Source organism: Rhineura floridana, chromosome 5 (assembly GCF_030035675.1).
Source record: "Rhineura floridana isolate rRhiFlo1 chromosome 5, rRhiFlo1.hap2, whole genome shotgun sequence".
NCBI lineage: Eukaryota > Metazoa > Chordata > Lepidosauria > Squamata > Rhineuridae > Rhineura > Rhineura floridana.
Genome location: NC_084484.1, coordinates 26853771 through 26869930, shown reverse-complemented (window position 1 = coordinate 26869930; position 16160 = coordinate 26853771). Strand labels below are relative to the sequence as shown.

At 42.4% G+C, this 16160-nt stretch overlaps 1 protein-coding gene across 22 annotated transcripts in view; it reads left to right on the top strand.

The window, feature by feature from the left end:
• The first annotated feature begins 8251 nt into the window (after positions 1-8251).
• MYCBP2 (MYC binding protein 2) overlaps positions 8252-16160 on the top strand; it is a 232347-nt gene continuing 224438 nt past the window's right edge. For all 22 annotated transcript variants that reach the window (XM_061630039.1, XM_061630037.1, XM_061630046.1 and 19 more), the window contains exon 1: positions 8252-8902. In XM_061630039.1, coding sequence (XP_061486023.1) covers positions 8583-8902 — 320 coding nt within the window. In that variant the 5' untranslated portion in view covers positions 8252-8582. The remainder of the gene's footprint in view (positions 8903-16160) is intronic.

Here is a 16160-nt window from a genome sequence, read left to right as displayed (position 1 = left end):
GCTCCTTATACGGTATGGTTAACACTAACACATTCTACTAGTACTTTACACTGAGCATTCTTGCTGTCTCTAGAAGGCAGAAAGGGCACTAGTGCCACCTCCAGTAGACAGCATAATTGATAAGGCTATGGTAACAAGTCTTCTCTATAAGAGAGAGTATAAAAGGCAAGGTTTTACAGCACTCATGACCCCTTAGCTCTGCCAGAGTAGGCAGTCGAAGAATGCAGGAGAGCCATCCATCCATTCCATCCATGACATCTGATGGGTGATGTATCATGACATGTGCTTCCATATACTTTGTAATTTTGGCTCTGTAATATGACTTAGAGGTTAACTCAGTCCTTCATCTGTTGTAACTTGCTTTAACTAAGATGTGCCTTCAGAGTCTTTTACTTTGATGTTAAATGGATATCAAGCAACTTCTTTCATGCTGATATATATTTCTGTTTTTCTGTTTCTGCAATGATGGCTAAGGCCACCTAGAATGCATTTTATTAGTTGTAGTTTGCAAGGTATGAATAAATAGCATATACAGGCATACCCCGCTTAACGATGCCCCGCTTAACGTTGCCTTGCTATAACGTACATGCTCCATTCGTCCCCATACCCCACTTAACGTTCGCGTGCTTCGCAATAACGTATACTTTATTGGCATGATGCCACTGCCATCTAGTGGTGATTGCGTGCAGTACAAGTGAATACAATTGCTTCACTTAAAGGTTATTTTCGCTTAAAGTATACTCTCCAGTCCCACTGCATACGTTAAAGCAGGGTATGCCTGTATTATAATGACTGTTATGCTGTCTGAAGTCTGACTCCCAAATTGAAAATTTCTGGAACCTCCCAAGACTCAAGAATTCTTGAGTGTGGTCTCCTCTATCGTCCGTCTACACTAGATGACTGCTGTGGATAACCTGTGAGCTTAGGTGAACTAACGTTTGACATACAAGGACTCTATGTAGACACAGAGGAAGGGAGAAAGCAAGAACCCTTGATCCTGTGCATTCACTGGCAAGGGGGCAGCCTTGCCGATATCACCATTAAAGATTATACCATAATAATATGGTTAAGTCTTTATGGTGCCACAAAACTGTTGGTTTTGCTGCAAAAGTATGGCATTTTTGTAATATTTGCATTTATTTACAAATATACAAGTTGAGCATAGCTGAAGGCAGACAGCACAGCAGATCTGCTTCCACACTTTCAGATCTCCAGAGAGCCACCTCTGCACCCCTCTGCACCCCTCTGCATCTTACAGCTTAGCTGTGTGCCTTTCTCTCTGTACTCCCCAAATGCTCTCATTAGTCCTTGACATATACACAGTAGGTTGGTCCCTCTCGTCAGCTGGGGGTAGGGATACACTGATTCATGCCAAAAAGATTCTCACCTTCCAGAGATATCATCAGCTGTTTCCTTGCCATTCTGAGCCATTTTCTTAGCATTTCCCTAACAACTGATGTGGCTGGCGTACTTTGTCATTGATTATTGAAAAATGTTTTAAGTGGTCATTTTGCCCCCAGCCCCTTGATCTTCTCCTTTCCATACCCCAGAACCCCTCATAGCAATCAAATAGTAATTTTATAACAATACATCATACTCTTTTCCTACACTGATCGATCACTTTCTATTTTGGGGGGGCAAGTTATGAGAATGACAGTTCAATGCATGACAGGAAAACAGAATGTTAAGAGTTAGCTCTTAAAATAGAAGAAGCAGATTTCTTCCAATTCTGTATCCAATAGAATAGAGTATACTATGAAAGAAAATTATCACAAATCCACTTTTTAAGGAGGACTTCTGTAAGATTCCTTATCTCCACTGTTCCGCTGCTGAACAATATCTTAATCATCAACGTGACAGGCAAGTGGCAATACAGAACAGATGCTACTCAGATCTGGCGAAGACACACTAGAATTTAATGTTTTGGTCCTCTTGGACAGAAGGAAAAAAATCTCCATCCAAGAAAACATGAAGCCTCATTTCATGTTTTAAAATTTGTTTTATGGTTTGATTTGTACAATTTATTGATTCGTCAAGAACATTCGGGTAGCTAGTTGCAGAGCAGGTATTCAGAATTTTGAACACAAATGCCTTAGTTGGGATTAATAACATAGCAATGATCTCCCAAGGAGCATATATTAATTTTTAAAAAGCAGTAATTACTATCATTATTAATATATCATTTTTGAGACAGATTCCAGGAATGACTTAAAAACAACAATGAAGAGGGTCTAAAGAGAGGTCAAACCGTTCCAATTACTGAGTGCACCATTATTAAGAAATGACCATATATGTTAAAATAAATTCTCACCAAGATGTTAAAGACTCACCCACCATGGGTTATGTTGACTGCTATGCGTGGGAAGATCCATAAACAAAGCCATGAAAAATACAGTTGCAATTCTACATACACTCATCTCAAAGCAAGCTCCAATGGGCACAAATGGGACTCATCTCCAAGTAAACATGAATATTATCAGGCAGCATATGTCAATACTTGCAAGCGACATCATCAAAGCAAAACTCACGCTAAGCAGCATATCTTTGAATAGCAGGGATTCTGCAATCAGAGAGTAAGTAGAATGCAAAAGCAGCATAGACTCTAGTGCTACTAACTCTAGTGTACTGTTAATTTTTATTTATTTTTAAATGCCAAATTATGCAACTAAGATGATTTCAGAAATCTTTAGCCTAAACTGCTGGAGACCTAACAGGTTAAGAGTCTTCACTAGGGTCATAAAAGACTTAGGCTGCTTTCACACTGCACTTTATTCCGTTATTCTGACGACTTCGTACCTGGTAATTTGCGCATTATATTTGATCTTTCACATGACGCACAAGCTAGCTCCAGAATTCTAGTGGAATGTAGTGGAAGTTTAGCGCCAATTTCTGTGATAAATGACACCAGAAATAATCCGTTAGCAAGGCTGGGAACCCGGAAGATTGCAGGAGTTTATTGCTAGCTGCAGCCGCTCATGTGACAGGCATCCCAGCATGCAGTAAATTCCCGCCCTTTAGTCACACGGGTTTTTTTTTTTGCCTGATGAATGTTGTACCGTTATTCTGGCATCAGTGCAGATAGCAGCAGCATTTCCTACACATACCCGTCTTGATACAACTAAAACAATTTAAAAAGTCAGATCCTAAAGGGTTTCATGGCTTTCATGGTGACGGGACAAGATCTTAGACCTCCTACACAGTGAGGAACAGTGTGCATGAGTGAGGGACAAAAACAAGCTGTGTGAAAGACAGTTGCGCAAAATGCCGGTATATTGGCTGAAAAAGCTGCTGTTCCTTAACGCAACAGGTACTGCAGTGTGAAAGGGATTTTAGGAATTGGGACAGAAGCGCTACCTTTTTAATCCGTTAAACTAACACAATCAGCCCCATGTGTGAAAGCAGCCATTGACTCAGGGCTTTTATTCCTCTCACTACTTGCTCTCCAAAATTTCTACATTACATCTCCTTTACTGTTGATGGCTTCCTACTTTTAGGAAATAGTGAACTATACACAGCAATTATTTTCAGATACATTTTTCTACAACGTAATCTCTTACGACTGGGTCACAAAAGCTGCTTTCACACTGCACTTTATTCCGTTATTCTGACAATTTCCTACTTGGTAATTTGCGTATTATATTTGAACTTTCACACGACGGACACTCTAGCTCCAGACGGACACTCTAGCTAGTGGAATGTAGCGGAAGTTTAGTGCTACTTTTCGTGATAAATGATACCAGAAATAATCCGTTAGTAAGGCTGGGAACCCGGAAGATTGCAGGAGTTTATTGCTAGCTGCAGCCGCTCATGTGGCAGGCGTCTGAGCATGCAGTGCATTCCTGCCCTTTAGTCACGCGGGTTGGTTTTTTTTTGGCCTGATGAATGTTGTACCGGTATTCCAGCTTTGGTGCAGATAGCAGCAGCTTTTCCCACACATGCCCCTGTCTTGATACAACTAAAACAATTTAAAAAGTCAGATCCTAAAGGGAAAGGGCTTTCATGGCAATGGGACAAGATCTTAGACCTTCTACACAATGAGGAACAGTGTGCATGGGTGAGGGACAAAAACAAGCTGTGTGAAAGACAGTTGCTCAAAATGCCGGTATATTAGCTGAAAAAGCTGCTGTTCCTTAATGCAACAGGTACTGCAGTGTGAAAGGGAAATTGGGACAAAAGTGCTACCTTTTTAATCCGTTAAACTAACACAATCAGCTCCATGTGTGAAAGCAGCCACAGTCACTTCCCTCATGTAGTGGTTCTCAAGTAACCATCTTTGATCGGTATACTGGTGGAAATTGAAATATTTGGATGTTTACTGTCAAAGTGTTTTTACAGTCAAGTGATCACCACAACCCACAATGCACTGTACCAACAGCCTGTATGTTTAGTTCTCTCAGGTCTATAGACCTCAATTAATGCTAACTATAATGTAACAGTTCTCCATCTGATCTGACTCTAGTCGGGGGGCACTGACTGAGTCATTTTTGTCATTAGAAGCTCAGGTAGATTCAGTGGCTGGGAGTGCTTCCAGCTTTTGGTTGATAGTGATAATCTGGTCCCAGTGGTCTCTGTGTTGGTAACCTCAAGACTTGGACTGGTATCCAGTGTGGCTGTTCTGCTAGCACATCAACTTCCACTAGCACAATGCAACTTTCCCATCCTCTCCTCTTCCCTGCAGACTCCCCCCCCTCAAAATCTGCTCCAGATGGTAGGAGGATTCTTCGCAAGCAGATTTTGAGGGCACACGGGGACGGAAGGTAAAGTCCTATGTGCGAGTGAAACTCCAGACACAGTGTTGGATACAAACCTTGATTACTGCAATTCTCTATACGTGGGACTGCCTCTGAGGTTGGTCAGGAATGTGCAGTTACTGCAAAATACTGCCGCAAGGTTGCTATCCGAAGTCATTGTCAACATAGTATAGCTTTGTTGAAGCAGCTGCATTGACTGCCTATATGCTATCAGGTCAGGTTCAAGGTGGTGTTATTTACAAAGCTCTAAACAATATGGAATCAGGGTACTTGAGAGACTGCATTTCCACTTACATCCCTGTCCAGCGATTACATTCCATGGTACAGAACCATGGTACCAAGAGCTCCTACTACTTGCCTTGTTTCTACCAGTAGTAGGGCTTTTAGTATTGTGGCCCTTTTAACATGAAATTTGTTACTACGTGAGAAAAGGCATGTTCCAACAATCTACAGCTGCATATTTAAGACCTTTTTGTTTAACCAAGCCTTTTCTACATGTCATTTTTATTATTGTCTATTGATCATCTTCTGGGATTGTACTGTTATTTTAATTGCATTGTTTTCTGAACACTGCGCTGATATTTTATAAAGTGCATGGCTTGTAAATCTTCTAAAATAAAACAAAATGAATGAGAAACATATTAAAAATTCATGGGGTATTACAGGATAGACTTTTCCATAAACTCCAAAAATGAATTCAGGCCAATTGGCCATTTTTGCCTCTGTTGAATTTAGCCCGAGATGTAAAATAAACAGATTAATATAGGAATACAAGAATATGTCCCCATACTGAAACAAAATGGGAAAATCCAGTTTTTGGCAGGATACCGACACCCTGAACAAATTGCTAGTAAAGTTACATCAAGAGCCTTCTTTAAGCATGGAGTAGTCAAAAGGACAAAACCAGGATGCCATGTTCATTCCAGCCAACACAGTGCCACAAAGGTTTGGAATCCAATTTCCACCAGCATGATCAATGGCAAGGGATAACAACTATAGTCAAACAGCATCAGAAGGCCACCATGTTGGCTATCCATCATCTAAATAGCAGTATGTGGGTCCGCCTTTACAAACTCTTCCTACTACCAACTGTATCAGAACACTGGAAGTATGTAACACTATTTGAAACCTAGAACTTTATGCAGAAATAGCAGATTGTTTTCTTACCTATTCTGAATAATAATAATAATAATAATTTAATTTGTGGGTCGCCTGTCTGGCCACTCTAGGCGACGTACAATTTAACAACAATACATTACATCATAATAAAATACATCATAAAATACAATATAACAATAAAACAGTTCCAGTACAGAGTAGTAGGCTATTCGTCGTAAAAATTTAACCCTCTCCGTAAGTCCCAAAGGCCTGTCTGAAGAGCCAGGTCTTCAAAGCTTGGCGGAATACATTCAGGGAAGGGGCATGTCGAAGGTCATACGGGAGGGAGTTCCAGAGAGTGGGGGCCGCCACTGAAAATGCCCTCTCTCTTGTCCCCGACAACCTAGCTGTTTTAGTTGGCGGGATTGAGAGAAGGTCCTGTGTGGCTGATCTTGTTGGGCGGCATGGTTGGTGGCGCTGGAGGCGCTCCATCAGATAAACTGGGCCGAGACAGTATAGGGATTTAAAGGTTAATACCAACACCTTGAATTGGGCCCGGAAAATTACTGGAAGCCAGTGTAGGTCGAACAACACTGGGGTGATGTGTTCCCGGCGGCGACAGTTTGTAAGTAGTCGAGCCGCAGCATTTTGTATAAGTTGTAATTTCCGGACCGTTTTCAAGGGTAACCCCACGTAGAGCGCATTACAGTAATCCAACCGAGAGGTGACCAGGGCATGTACCACCAGTGGGAGCTGATGAGCAGGAAGGTAGGGCTGCAGTCTACGAATGAGGTGTAATTGATACCAAGCTGCCCGGCTCACTGCCGAAATCTGAGCCTCCATGGACAGCTTGGAATCAAGAACAACCCCAAGGCTGCGGACCTGGTCCTTCAGGGGCAATTTCACCCCGTCGAACACCAGGTCAACATCTCCCAGCCTTCCCTTGTCTCCCACGAGTAGCACCTCAGTCTTATCAGGATTCAACTTCAGCCTGTTCCTTCCCATCCATCCACTCACGGATTCCAGGCATTTGGACATGGTCTCCACAGCAGACTCTGGTGAAGATTTAACCGAGAGATAGAGCTGAGTGTCATCCGCATATTGGTGACACTGCAGCCCAAATCTCCTGATGATTGTCTCCAGCGGCTTCATATAGATATTAAATAGCATGGGAGAGAGGATAGAGCCCTGTGGCACACCACAATTGAGAGGCCAAGGGTCTGAAACCTCCTCCCCCAATGCTACCTGTTGATGCCTGTCAGAAAGAAAGGAATGGAACCACCGTAGTACAGTGCCTCCTATTCCCGATTCCTCCAGGCGATGTAAAAGGATACTGTGGTCGACAGTATCAAAAGCCGCTGAGAGATCGAGGAGGACAAGAAAGGTGAATTCTCCCCTATCTAATGCCCTCCTCATATCATCAACCAGAGCGACCAATCATTTCATCATTTTTCACCCACCCATCACACCCTTTTTAAATATAGATTCTACTCTTTGTTGCTCTTGGAGGTCACTGATTCATAGGGTCGCCATAAGTCGTAGTCGACTTGGAGGCACATAACAACAACAAACTTTTTGTTATTTATAGAACCCTGTAAAAAAAATATTGGCCAGAGGGATCACTACAACCTTATCTTCCTTTAATTGCTACTGTTAGCAAAGTCATAGCATTGGCTGTAAAGGAAACCTTTAATAGAAATATTTATTAGTACATGTAGGCAATCCCACCCCATATATACGGTCTGCATAGTAAACGTTGCAAGACGTCACCCTGAGTCGGAAACTCTTTACCTTTTAGTTTGTGCAAGATGACGCCCACTATGACCTCTCTCGTCTTTTATCCGCTGCTAAATATTTAAGTGTCTATGCATACTGTTATTTTTATTACTTACAATATTTATACTACACTGATGACATCACTGCTACGAGTTCATCTTAGCGTACATCCTTCATTTAGGGCAGTTGCAATTTAATACAGGAGACTGCCGCACCCCTGCCTAACGACAAGGGCACACCGCTTAAGTATCGCAAAACACATTTTCTTACATGCCACCGGATAAGTTAATTTTAGGAAGAATTATTAGCACTTCTGATACAATCATCTCCACGCACTACAACAAGCTCACACACTCTTGGAAAACAGGTGCAAGCGCGCGAAGTGCGCGAAGCACGCGAACACACACACACACACACACACACACACACACACACACACACAGAGGACGAAGAAAAACTCAGCGAGAACCACTAGAACACACGACAAGCCTCTTTTCTCTCTCGCAACTCTCACCACACATGCGCACATAGGCTCACAAGACCCACAGACGAGAAGCGGGTGGGGCAATGCATAGCACAGGATATCTCGCGCAGGCGCGATTCAATGTCAGCGTTTTGACACACGGACCAGGAGGGATCTGGGCGGGTACCATAGAGGGAGTGAGGAAAGAAGAGCGCGTCGCCCCACCCAGAGCCAAAGGAGTGGCTTGCTTTTTTCCTTCTTCCTCGATTTTTTCTTTTGCTCCCGCGCGCGCACGAGGGCGAGGGGGAGGAGCGGAGTGCCTGTCAGTCAGTCAGCTTAGTCGGGCGCTGCCGGCTGGACGGCCTGCTTGTGCCTGTTTGTCGTGGGCTTCCCTATGACTGGGCCGCTGAGGCATTGAGGGGAGGAGGAAAAGGAAAAGGGGGTGTGGGTCTGCCCGGGCTCGGGGCGGAGCGTGCGGAGGCGGGGTGGGAGAGATGAGTGGGGCAGCATCTGCTGCCGCCGCCGCCGCCGCCTCCTGTACCGGATCCGAGCCTGGTGGCTTCTTCCTCTTCCCGAGAGGAACCGGCGAAGGCGGGGAGACCTGCGTGGCCATGGGGCCCGGCGAGAGCGCGGCCGGGTTTGGGGCGCTGCTGCCGCCGCTGGCATCTTCAGGGCTTTCCTCCCCCCCTGGCGGTAGTGGCTGTCGGGGTCGCTACCAGCTGCTGTTGTCAGGCCGGGCCCTGGCCGAGCGGTACCGGAGAATTTACACCGCGGCGGCCCTGAGCGAGCGGGAGCAGGCCGGCCACCCGGGCAGGTAACAACGACGATATTAAGGTTGCAATCCGAAACACACTTACCTGGGAGTAAGCCCCATTGAACTCAGTGGGACATACTTCCGAGTAGACATAGGGTTGCGCTGTGATAGTGAGGATGCTGATGCGCACACGCCCCACCATCCCCTCACCAGCATCCGGGCGGTGGGGCCAATTCTTGGATGTGATTCCTTTAGCTCCGGTGTAATATCTTGGACAGAAAATAGCCGTGGATGGCAACACAGTTGTCTGTTCTCTTACATCTAAAGCCAGATTGCTCTCCCTCCCGGAACCAAAATTTTAAGGGTTGGAATAACAACTTATTTCCCCCATCTGTATTATTGTCCTGATAAAGATTTTTTCTTGTCCTTGTGAATTTTCTTCTTCTAGTCCAACCCAGCTACCTATTTTAACAAAATTTGCAGGAATAGTAAAATGGTGTACATATTTTTCGTTATCGTGAACTTTGGTCCTCCTGACAAGTACAGGTCTGTGCATGGCTTACTCAGAAGTAAGTTCCATTGAGTTTTACTTTAAGGCAAGTGTATAGGATTCTTGCTTAATGGTGGTATTTTAGTGAATCCTGTTAAATTAATTAGGGAAAGGGGTCCATGCCATCTCATTGTGAACACTCAGCTAGGTGGTAAACTCCACAAAATATATGGAATAAGAAACTTTTTCTTTTCTGCAAGGCCCACATGCTGCAGGTGATTAAGCGATGGGGCTCTATATTCTGTGTAAACACCTAGATAAATAAGACCTCTTTATGTAAACATAATATTCCATGTGTTTGCTCAAGCAGCATTTTGCATTGTTTCCAAACAGGTTATGTCAGAAAGCAATCTATTTCATGTCAGGTGTCAAAGTAATTTTGCTACTGCCATTGCCCTTCCACCTCAAGATGATATTCCCTTTTAATCTGTGTTTACCTAATGCATGAAAATTAGATGGCAGAAAAGAGAATTGGGGTTACTGTTGAACAATTCCTAATGAGAATTAGCATATTTTATCAGCCATTGAGTAAGATGTGATATAGATGTGTCTGCACTGAAGTATGGGAACTTAGGCCTGTTCCAGTGTTATCCTTTCCTCTCTATGTAGGAGTACCTATTGAGGAATACCTGTGAAAAACTTTAAGTAGAATGTAAAATCCACATAGATTTGGGCAGAGAAGAATAAGCCCTTATTTCCAGAGCATGGATTTTCAAAGTCCATGCGGGTTTTGAATTGACATAACATTTTTTCCATCAGATTTCTCTGGAGAAATGTTGCTTTAGAATCCGTCCCTACTGACAGGTTGTGGAATAAGTACCTACTCAAATAATTAGAGTGCATGTGTGTGTGTTGTATGCCTTCAAGTCAATTATGACTTATAGTGACCCTATGACTCAGCAATCTCCAATAGCGTTTGTTATAAACCACCCTGTTCGTAAGTTCAGGTCTGTGGCTTCCTTTATGGAATCAGTCCATCTCTTGTTTGGCCTTCCTCTTTTTCTACTCTCTTCTGTTTTTCCCAGCATTATTGTCTTTTCTAGTGAATCATGTCTTCTCATGATGTGTCCAAAGTATGATAACCTCAGTTTCATCATTTTAGCTTCTAGTGACAGTTCTGGTTTAATTTGTTCTAACACCCAATTATTTATCTTTTTCGCAGTCCATGGTGTCCACAAAGCTCTCCTCCAACACCACATTTCAAATGAGTTTATACAATTTAAATGTACAGAATATACAGGTATATTACTTTCAAGGGACATCTCAGCGGAATAGGTTGCCTCTTTGTCAGTGTGGAGATGCAGTACTTTCCAAAGTAGGCACAAGTTACAGAATAGACAACTTAATAAAGGACAAGGGTTTCCAAACTGTGGTCTATGGACAACTGGCAGCCCACGAGCTTCATTCAGGTGGTCTGTGGCATGCCTGTATTAAATATATTGATTTTTAATTGTATTTTTATTGCTTCTTTTGTTTCTTATATTGTATTTTATGGTATTATAATTTGAATTCTATGGAATGCCCAGTGTAATGCAATAGAATACAATATAAGAAACAAAAGAAGCAATAAAAATGCAATTAAAAACCATACAGCATTTATAATTGCTGCAACAGGCAGAAAAATCCTTAAATGGTCTGCCAGAACAATTGGTAGTTTTCAAGTGGTCTGTGGGGGGAAAGGTTTGGGATCCACTGCTTTAATGTTTTTAATTGCTGTAAACCGCCCAGAGAGCTTCGACTATGGGGCGGTATGTAAATGTAATAAATAAATAAATAAAGATAGATAATAAATTAGATTGCAATTATGGCTGCAATCCTAATCCCTGCCTGGCATTGGTGGGGCTTGATGGTGTAGCTACCACCACCTCCACAGGTTGCACTGGTCAGAACATGAGGAAAGAAGGTGGCCCAGACTATCCCCCTGAAATGCCCTGTTTTGGGAGTTTCCACTTGATATTGTATTCTTTCTTCATTTGGGCAGGTGCATTGGGGAGCTCCTCTAGCATTGTGGTTTGGAGGTTTGGATTGTTCTGTATATTATTGGCACTGAATAACTAGAACGCCTCTCCCGATACGAACCAGCTCGTACACTACGGTCTACTACGAAGGCCCTCCTCCGGGTCCCGACGCATAGGGAGGCCCGGAGGGTGGTGACGAGCTCTAGGGCCTTCTCAGTGGCGGCCCCCGAATTGTGGAACAGTCTCCCCGAGGAGGTACGCTTGGCACCGACACTATCATCTTTTCGACGCCAAGTTAAAACCTTTCTCTTCTCTGAGGCATTTTAATCTTAGTTAAATGTTTGTAACTTGGTTTTAGATTGTGTAGTTTTTATATGCTTGTTGTATCAGATTCTGTAATTTTATTGTATTTTATGTTAACCGCCCAGAGAGCTATTGCTAGTCAGGCGGTATATAAGTTTAAGAAATAAATAAATAAATAAACTCTTGAAATCACACAAATCTGTTGCCATGCGTTAGTTATCAAAGGTCAGTTTCTTGTTAGTAACCCCTGAAGGAAGGCAAGCTAAGATGTGGCAGTCTTATATGCTGCCATACCAAATATGTTGTTTGACTGTGAGGTGGTGAAATGTGCACTGAAACTTTCAGGTGCTGTATTTGTTACTTAGTTTCTACCCCTATAAATATATGTGGCACTTGTAAGCAAAAATAAAGACTCATTTCTGTCCTGAATAGCTTTCAGTATACATTTTGACTGTGGGGGAGATAAGGGAAAGGAGATGCAAGTAACGTGGGATGGATGCAAACAAAATGCAAAAGAATGTGACTTTTTGTCCTGACCAAAGTAGAAATTGGATTTTGTTATATCTTAAGAACTGAAAGGTACTTTTAGGTACCTAAAGTTTGGACTGGATGGAGATGGATTCAGAAAAGGGAAGAATGATTTGCTGTTATTTTATATGTGCACATAGTTGTTGATTTAGGAAAAAATTGAATGTTATATATTCTTATTTTAATAACCTTGATGTTAAAGTGATGCTGAAATACTAATAACAGCTGTGTATAGTGGTAGGAGATCCTCCGTGGTGCAGAGTGGTAAGTGGTGGTAACGCAGCTGAAGCTCTGCTCACGGCTGGAGTTCGATTCCAACGGAAGGAGGAAGTCGAATCTCCGCTAAAAGGAGTCGAGGTCCACTTAGCCTTCCATCCATCCGTGGTCGGTAAAATGAGTACCCGGCATACGCTGGGGGGTAAAGAAAGGCCGGGGAAGAAACTGGCAATCCCACCCGATATATGCAGTCTGCCTTGTAAACGTCGCAAGACGTTACCCTAAGAGTCGGAAACGACTTGCACTGTAAGTGCGGGGACACCTTTACTTTTTATAGTGGTAGGATCATTGTGGGGAGGGATGGTAGTCATTTGCATAGTGGAGAAATTCTTAATTCCAAGGGTAGTAACATGGCTTGTGTAGAGTTGAAAGTGTTTTCAAAAGCATCCGTCTCTTTGGAATCAGTTGGCATGTCACTGAATTCAGAGGGTTATATCCAGCTAAGTCATACACACAATAAATTCATTGAATTTAGTGAGTCTACTCTGAATATGGCTTAGTTGGATACAATTCAGTGTTACATGTTTGGAAAGTATGTTATCACAATATAACCAAATACTTTTTGTTGCTTATTGGACTGATGAGCTGACCTACACACGTTAAGGAAAGAGGTGCCCAACCTGCCTGTGGATCTTATTCCAGGTCCCTTTAAAAAAAATAGAAATTATTCTGCATCAAGTAGTAGAGACTGCCAAATCAGACATACTACTGTCTTGTGCCTAACTGCAAAGGTTTGTGCTATATGTTTCATTAATTTGGTGTACTTTCTTCTAGCTCTAGAGATTGTTATTTAAAAAGTTGTTTTTGAATGTGTACTGCTGGTTTGAAGTACTTTTTAATCATTTTTAAAATTTGAGGATTCTGGAATAGAAATGGTTTTCTTCATGGAATGGTGTCAGGTTGGGGTTAACAATCTCATTTAAAACAAAAGATGCCATTTCAGTCACCCACCTGATACCCTCTTGGCAAGTTGCATGCTCCTAGATAAATAGAGCTGCAGGTAGTAGGGTTCACATGTGACTTCAGTTGCTGGGTGATGGTTTGCTGGAGTCAGGGTAGTCAAGCATCTGAGTCCTGAGAATGTAAAGTTTGTAGAAGCTCCAAATGACGTCTGGAGAACCTTTTTCTCTCCAGATGTTGCTGAATTACAACTCTCATAATGCCTGACCATTGTACATGCTTGCTAGGAGATGGGAGTTGTAGTTCCACAATATCTGGAGGGCCAGATGTTTTCTGCTTTAAATGAACAGTGGGATTGTTTAGTGTCTGATAATGCAGCCCTTCATGAGGAATCAAGTTATATTGTGTCATCCAGTAGGTTTGGATGCAGTGTCCCATGGTAATCTGAAAAAAACTTGTAGGGAGGGGATGGAAGTGACAAAGTGCAAGGTGACAACTTGTCTCTTTCCAAGCTTTGCACTTAATTCCTAGGCCCAAGCTGATAGAGATGATAAACAGAAGTTCCTAGTTTTCTTTCCTGGTATTGTTTGTTGAACTTTCAGTCTTGCCTGTGCTGCTCTTCTTTTCAAGGTGATAATAAATATAATCTCTGTGATTCCTTCTGCACTAGCAGGGCCTACCTTCTTTCTTTCCTCATATTTGCAGGGCCAATTTATAGTTTATGTGGAAAACATCTTTGCTTCATGTACATTGTATGATTTCAGTGAACAGTTTGAAGTGCAAAGGAGAATTGGATGTTTATAAATATATGGAGACATGAAAAGGATACTCCTTGAAAAGCCACAGTTAGTTCCATCTCTCTGGCAGAAGTCCTCTGTGTGCTCTTGTATGAAACAATTTAATACAATAGAATCAGTTTAAAGTCTTGAAAGCAACATGGCTTTGTTCTTTCACTTGGCCAATATGCAAAGAAATGACTACAAGCTTATCCTGGTGTGATCAGTTTCTTTTTTTCTAGGGGTTGGACAATCAGTCTTTGTAGCCATATCATGCCTGTGATAAAGACACAGGAATAGCACAGTATTTTGATTTTACTGTTTCTGTGATATAGGTGCAAAATTTATGTGTATGCCTATTTCCTGGCCATATCCAAAATGATATTGCTTTGATACCGAGAAGCTCCTCCAGAGAGAGTAATTCAGATAAGAAATATAGACTGTAGTTATCCTAGTATTTCAAAGGTACATATTAACTTGGATAGAATAGACCATAAATAAAATAAATATTGGTTCAGGGTAGCTAATCTTGTGCTCCATTACTATGACACACACACACCGATCCTATGCATATGTACTCAGAAGGAAGTTTCACTGAATTCAGCAGGACTTATTCTCAGGGAATTGTATGTAGAATTGCAGTCTTACCATGCATAATTATAATTAACTTAGAATTTATCAATAGTTCTTTTCCCTCTTTTTGAATGATAAACACTCTTTCTAACTCCAAATAATAAAGACTTCCCTTGTATTCCCTACAATGTTGATGGTTTTATCTCCCCCCCCCCATTTTACGTACTGGTAAAAATCAAGCTATATGAGCAGAGCAATCCAATTTGGGGAAGCCGGCGTAAGTTGTGCTAGACCACAACATAAAGCATAAAGTTCCAACGCATCCAGTTGCCTTTCAGGAGTCTCTGGATTGGCTCAATGCCGGCTCAGACAGTAGCTGCATGCAGGGATCAGAAAGTAAAAGCCTGCTCTTCCAAATACCCCTATCGGGGAGTAAGCCCTCTCCATTGACTTCTATTGGAATTATTTTCTTAAACCAGCTTTTTTCCTGACATAACTTTTGCCTGGATTGGGATCTGCAGGAGCACTCTGAACATGAGCTAGATATAGTCTAGGCCCCCTCACCTTGGCTCTTCCCCTGATGTGCCCCCAACACACCCCTTATGCCAGCTTCCTCCAGTCTCAGCTGAGCCAGCTGGGTCGGCCCGGCTGAGCTGGGTTGAGGGACTTACGTCTGCTTAGCCTGGCTGATTCAGGACCCAGCTGGTTCAGCTGCAGATCCACTTCATCCAACTCCCCTCAGCCCAGTGTAAATGCAAGTTGGATCACACCCTTAAATACTCAGTAGTGCAATCTTAACCATGCTTAATTGGAAGCAAGTTTCACTGAATTCTGTGGGATTTATTTTCAAGTAAGAATGTGGTGTAGTGGTTAAGGTGTTGGACGAGGACCTGGGAAACCAGGGTTCGAATCCCCACACAGCCACAAAGCTCACTGGGTGACCTTGGGCCAGTCACTGCCTCTTAGCCTCAGAGGGAGGCAATGGTAAACCCCCTCTGAATACCACTTACCATGAAAACCCTATTCATAGGGTCGCCCATAACTCGGAATTGACTTGAAGGCAGTCCATTTCATTTCAAGAATGTGTAGGATTGCAGCTGTAGAGTGCCGGTACTTGCAGCTCCATTTGTAACACTAGATATATTTGTTTTTTAAATAAAACTGTGGAAATGTATGCTTAACTCTGTTAATACATTTCCTGCCACTCAATTTCACCTTTTCTTAAGAAGCCAAGTTAATATAGTTTAGGCATGAGATTGACCCACCAATGAGAGTTTAAACAAGAACCAAAATAATATTTATTAGAGGCAATAATGTATGTTTAAATGGAACCAATTTAAAGCTTGCAGGGTAACATATTGTTAGATGTTACATAAGATGTTACAACTTATTCAAACTTGATATAGTTACCAAGGAATATGGGTGTCACCTTTGGCTAGTTAACCCCCTATTTA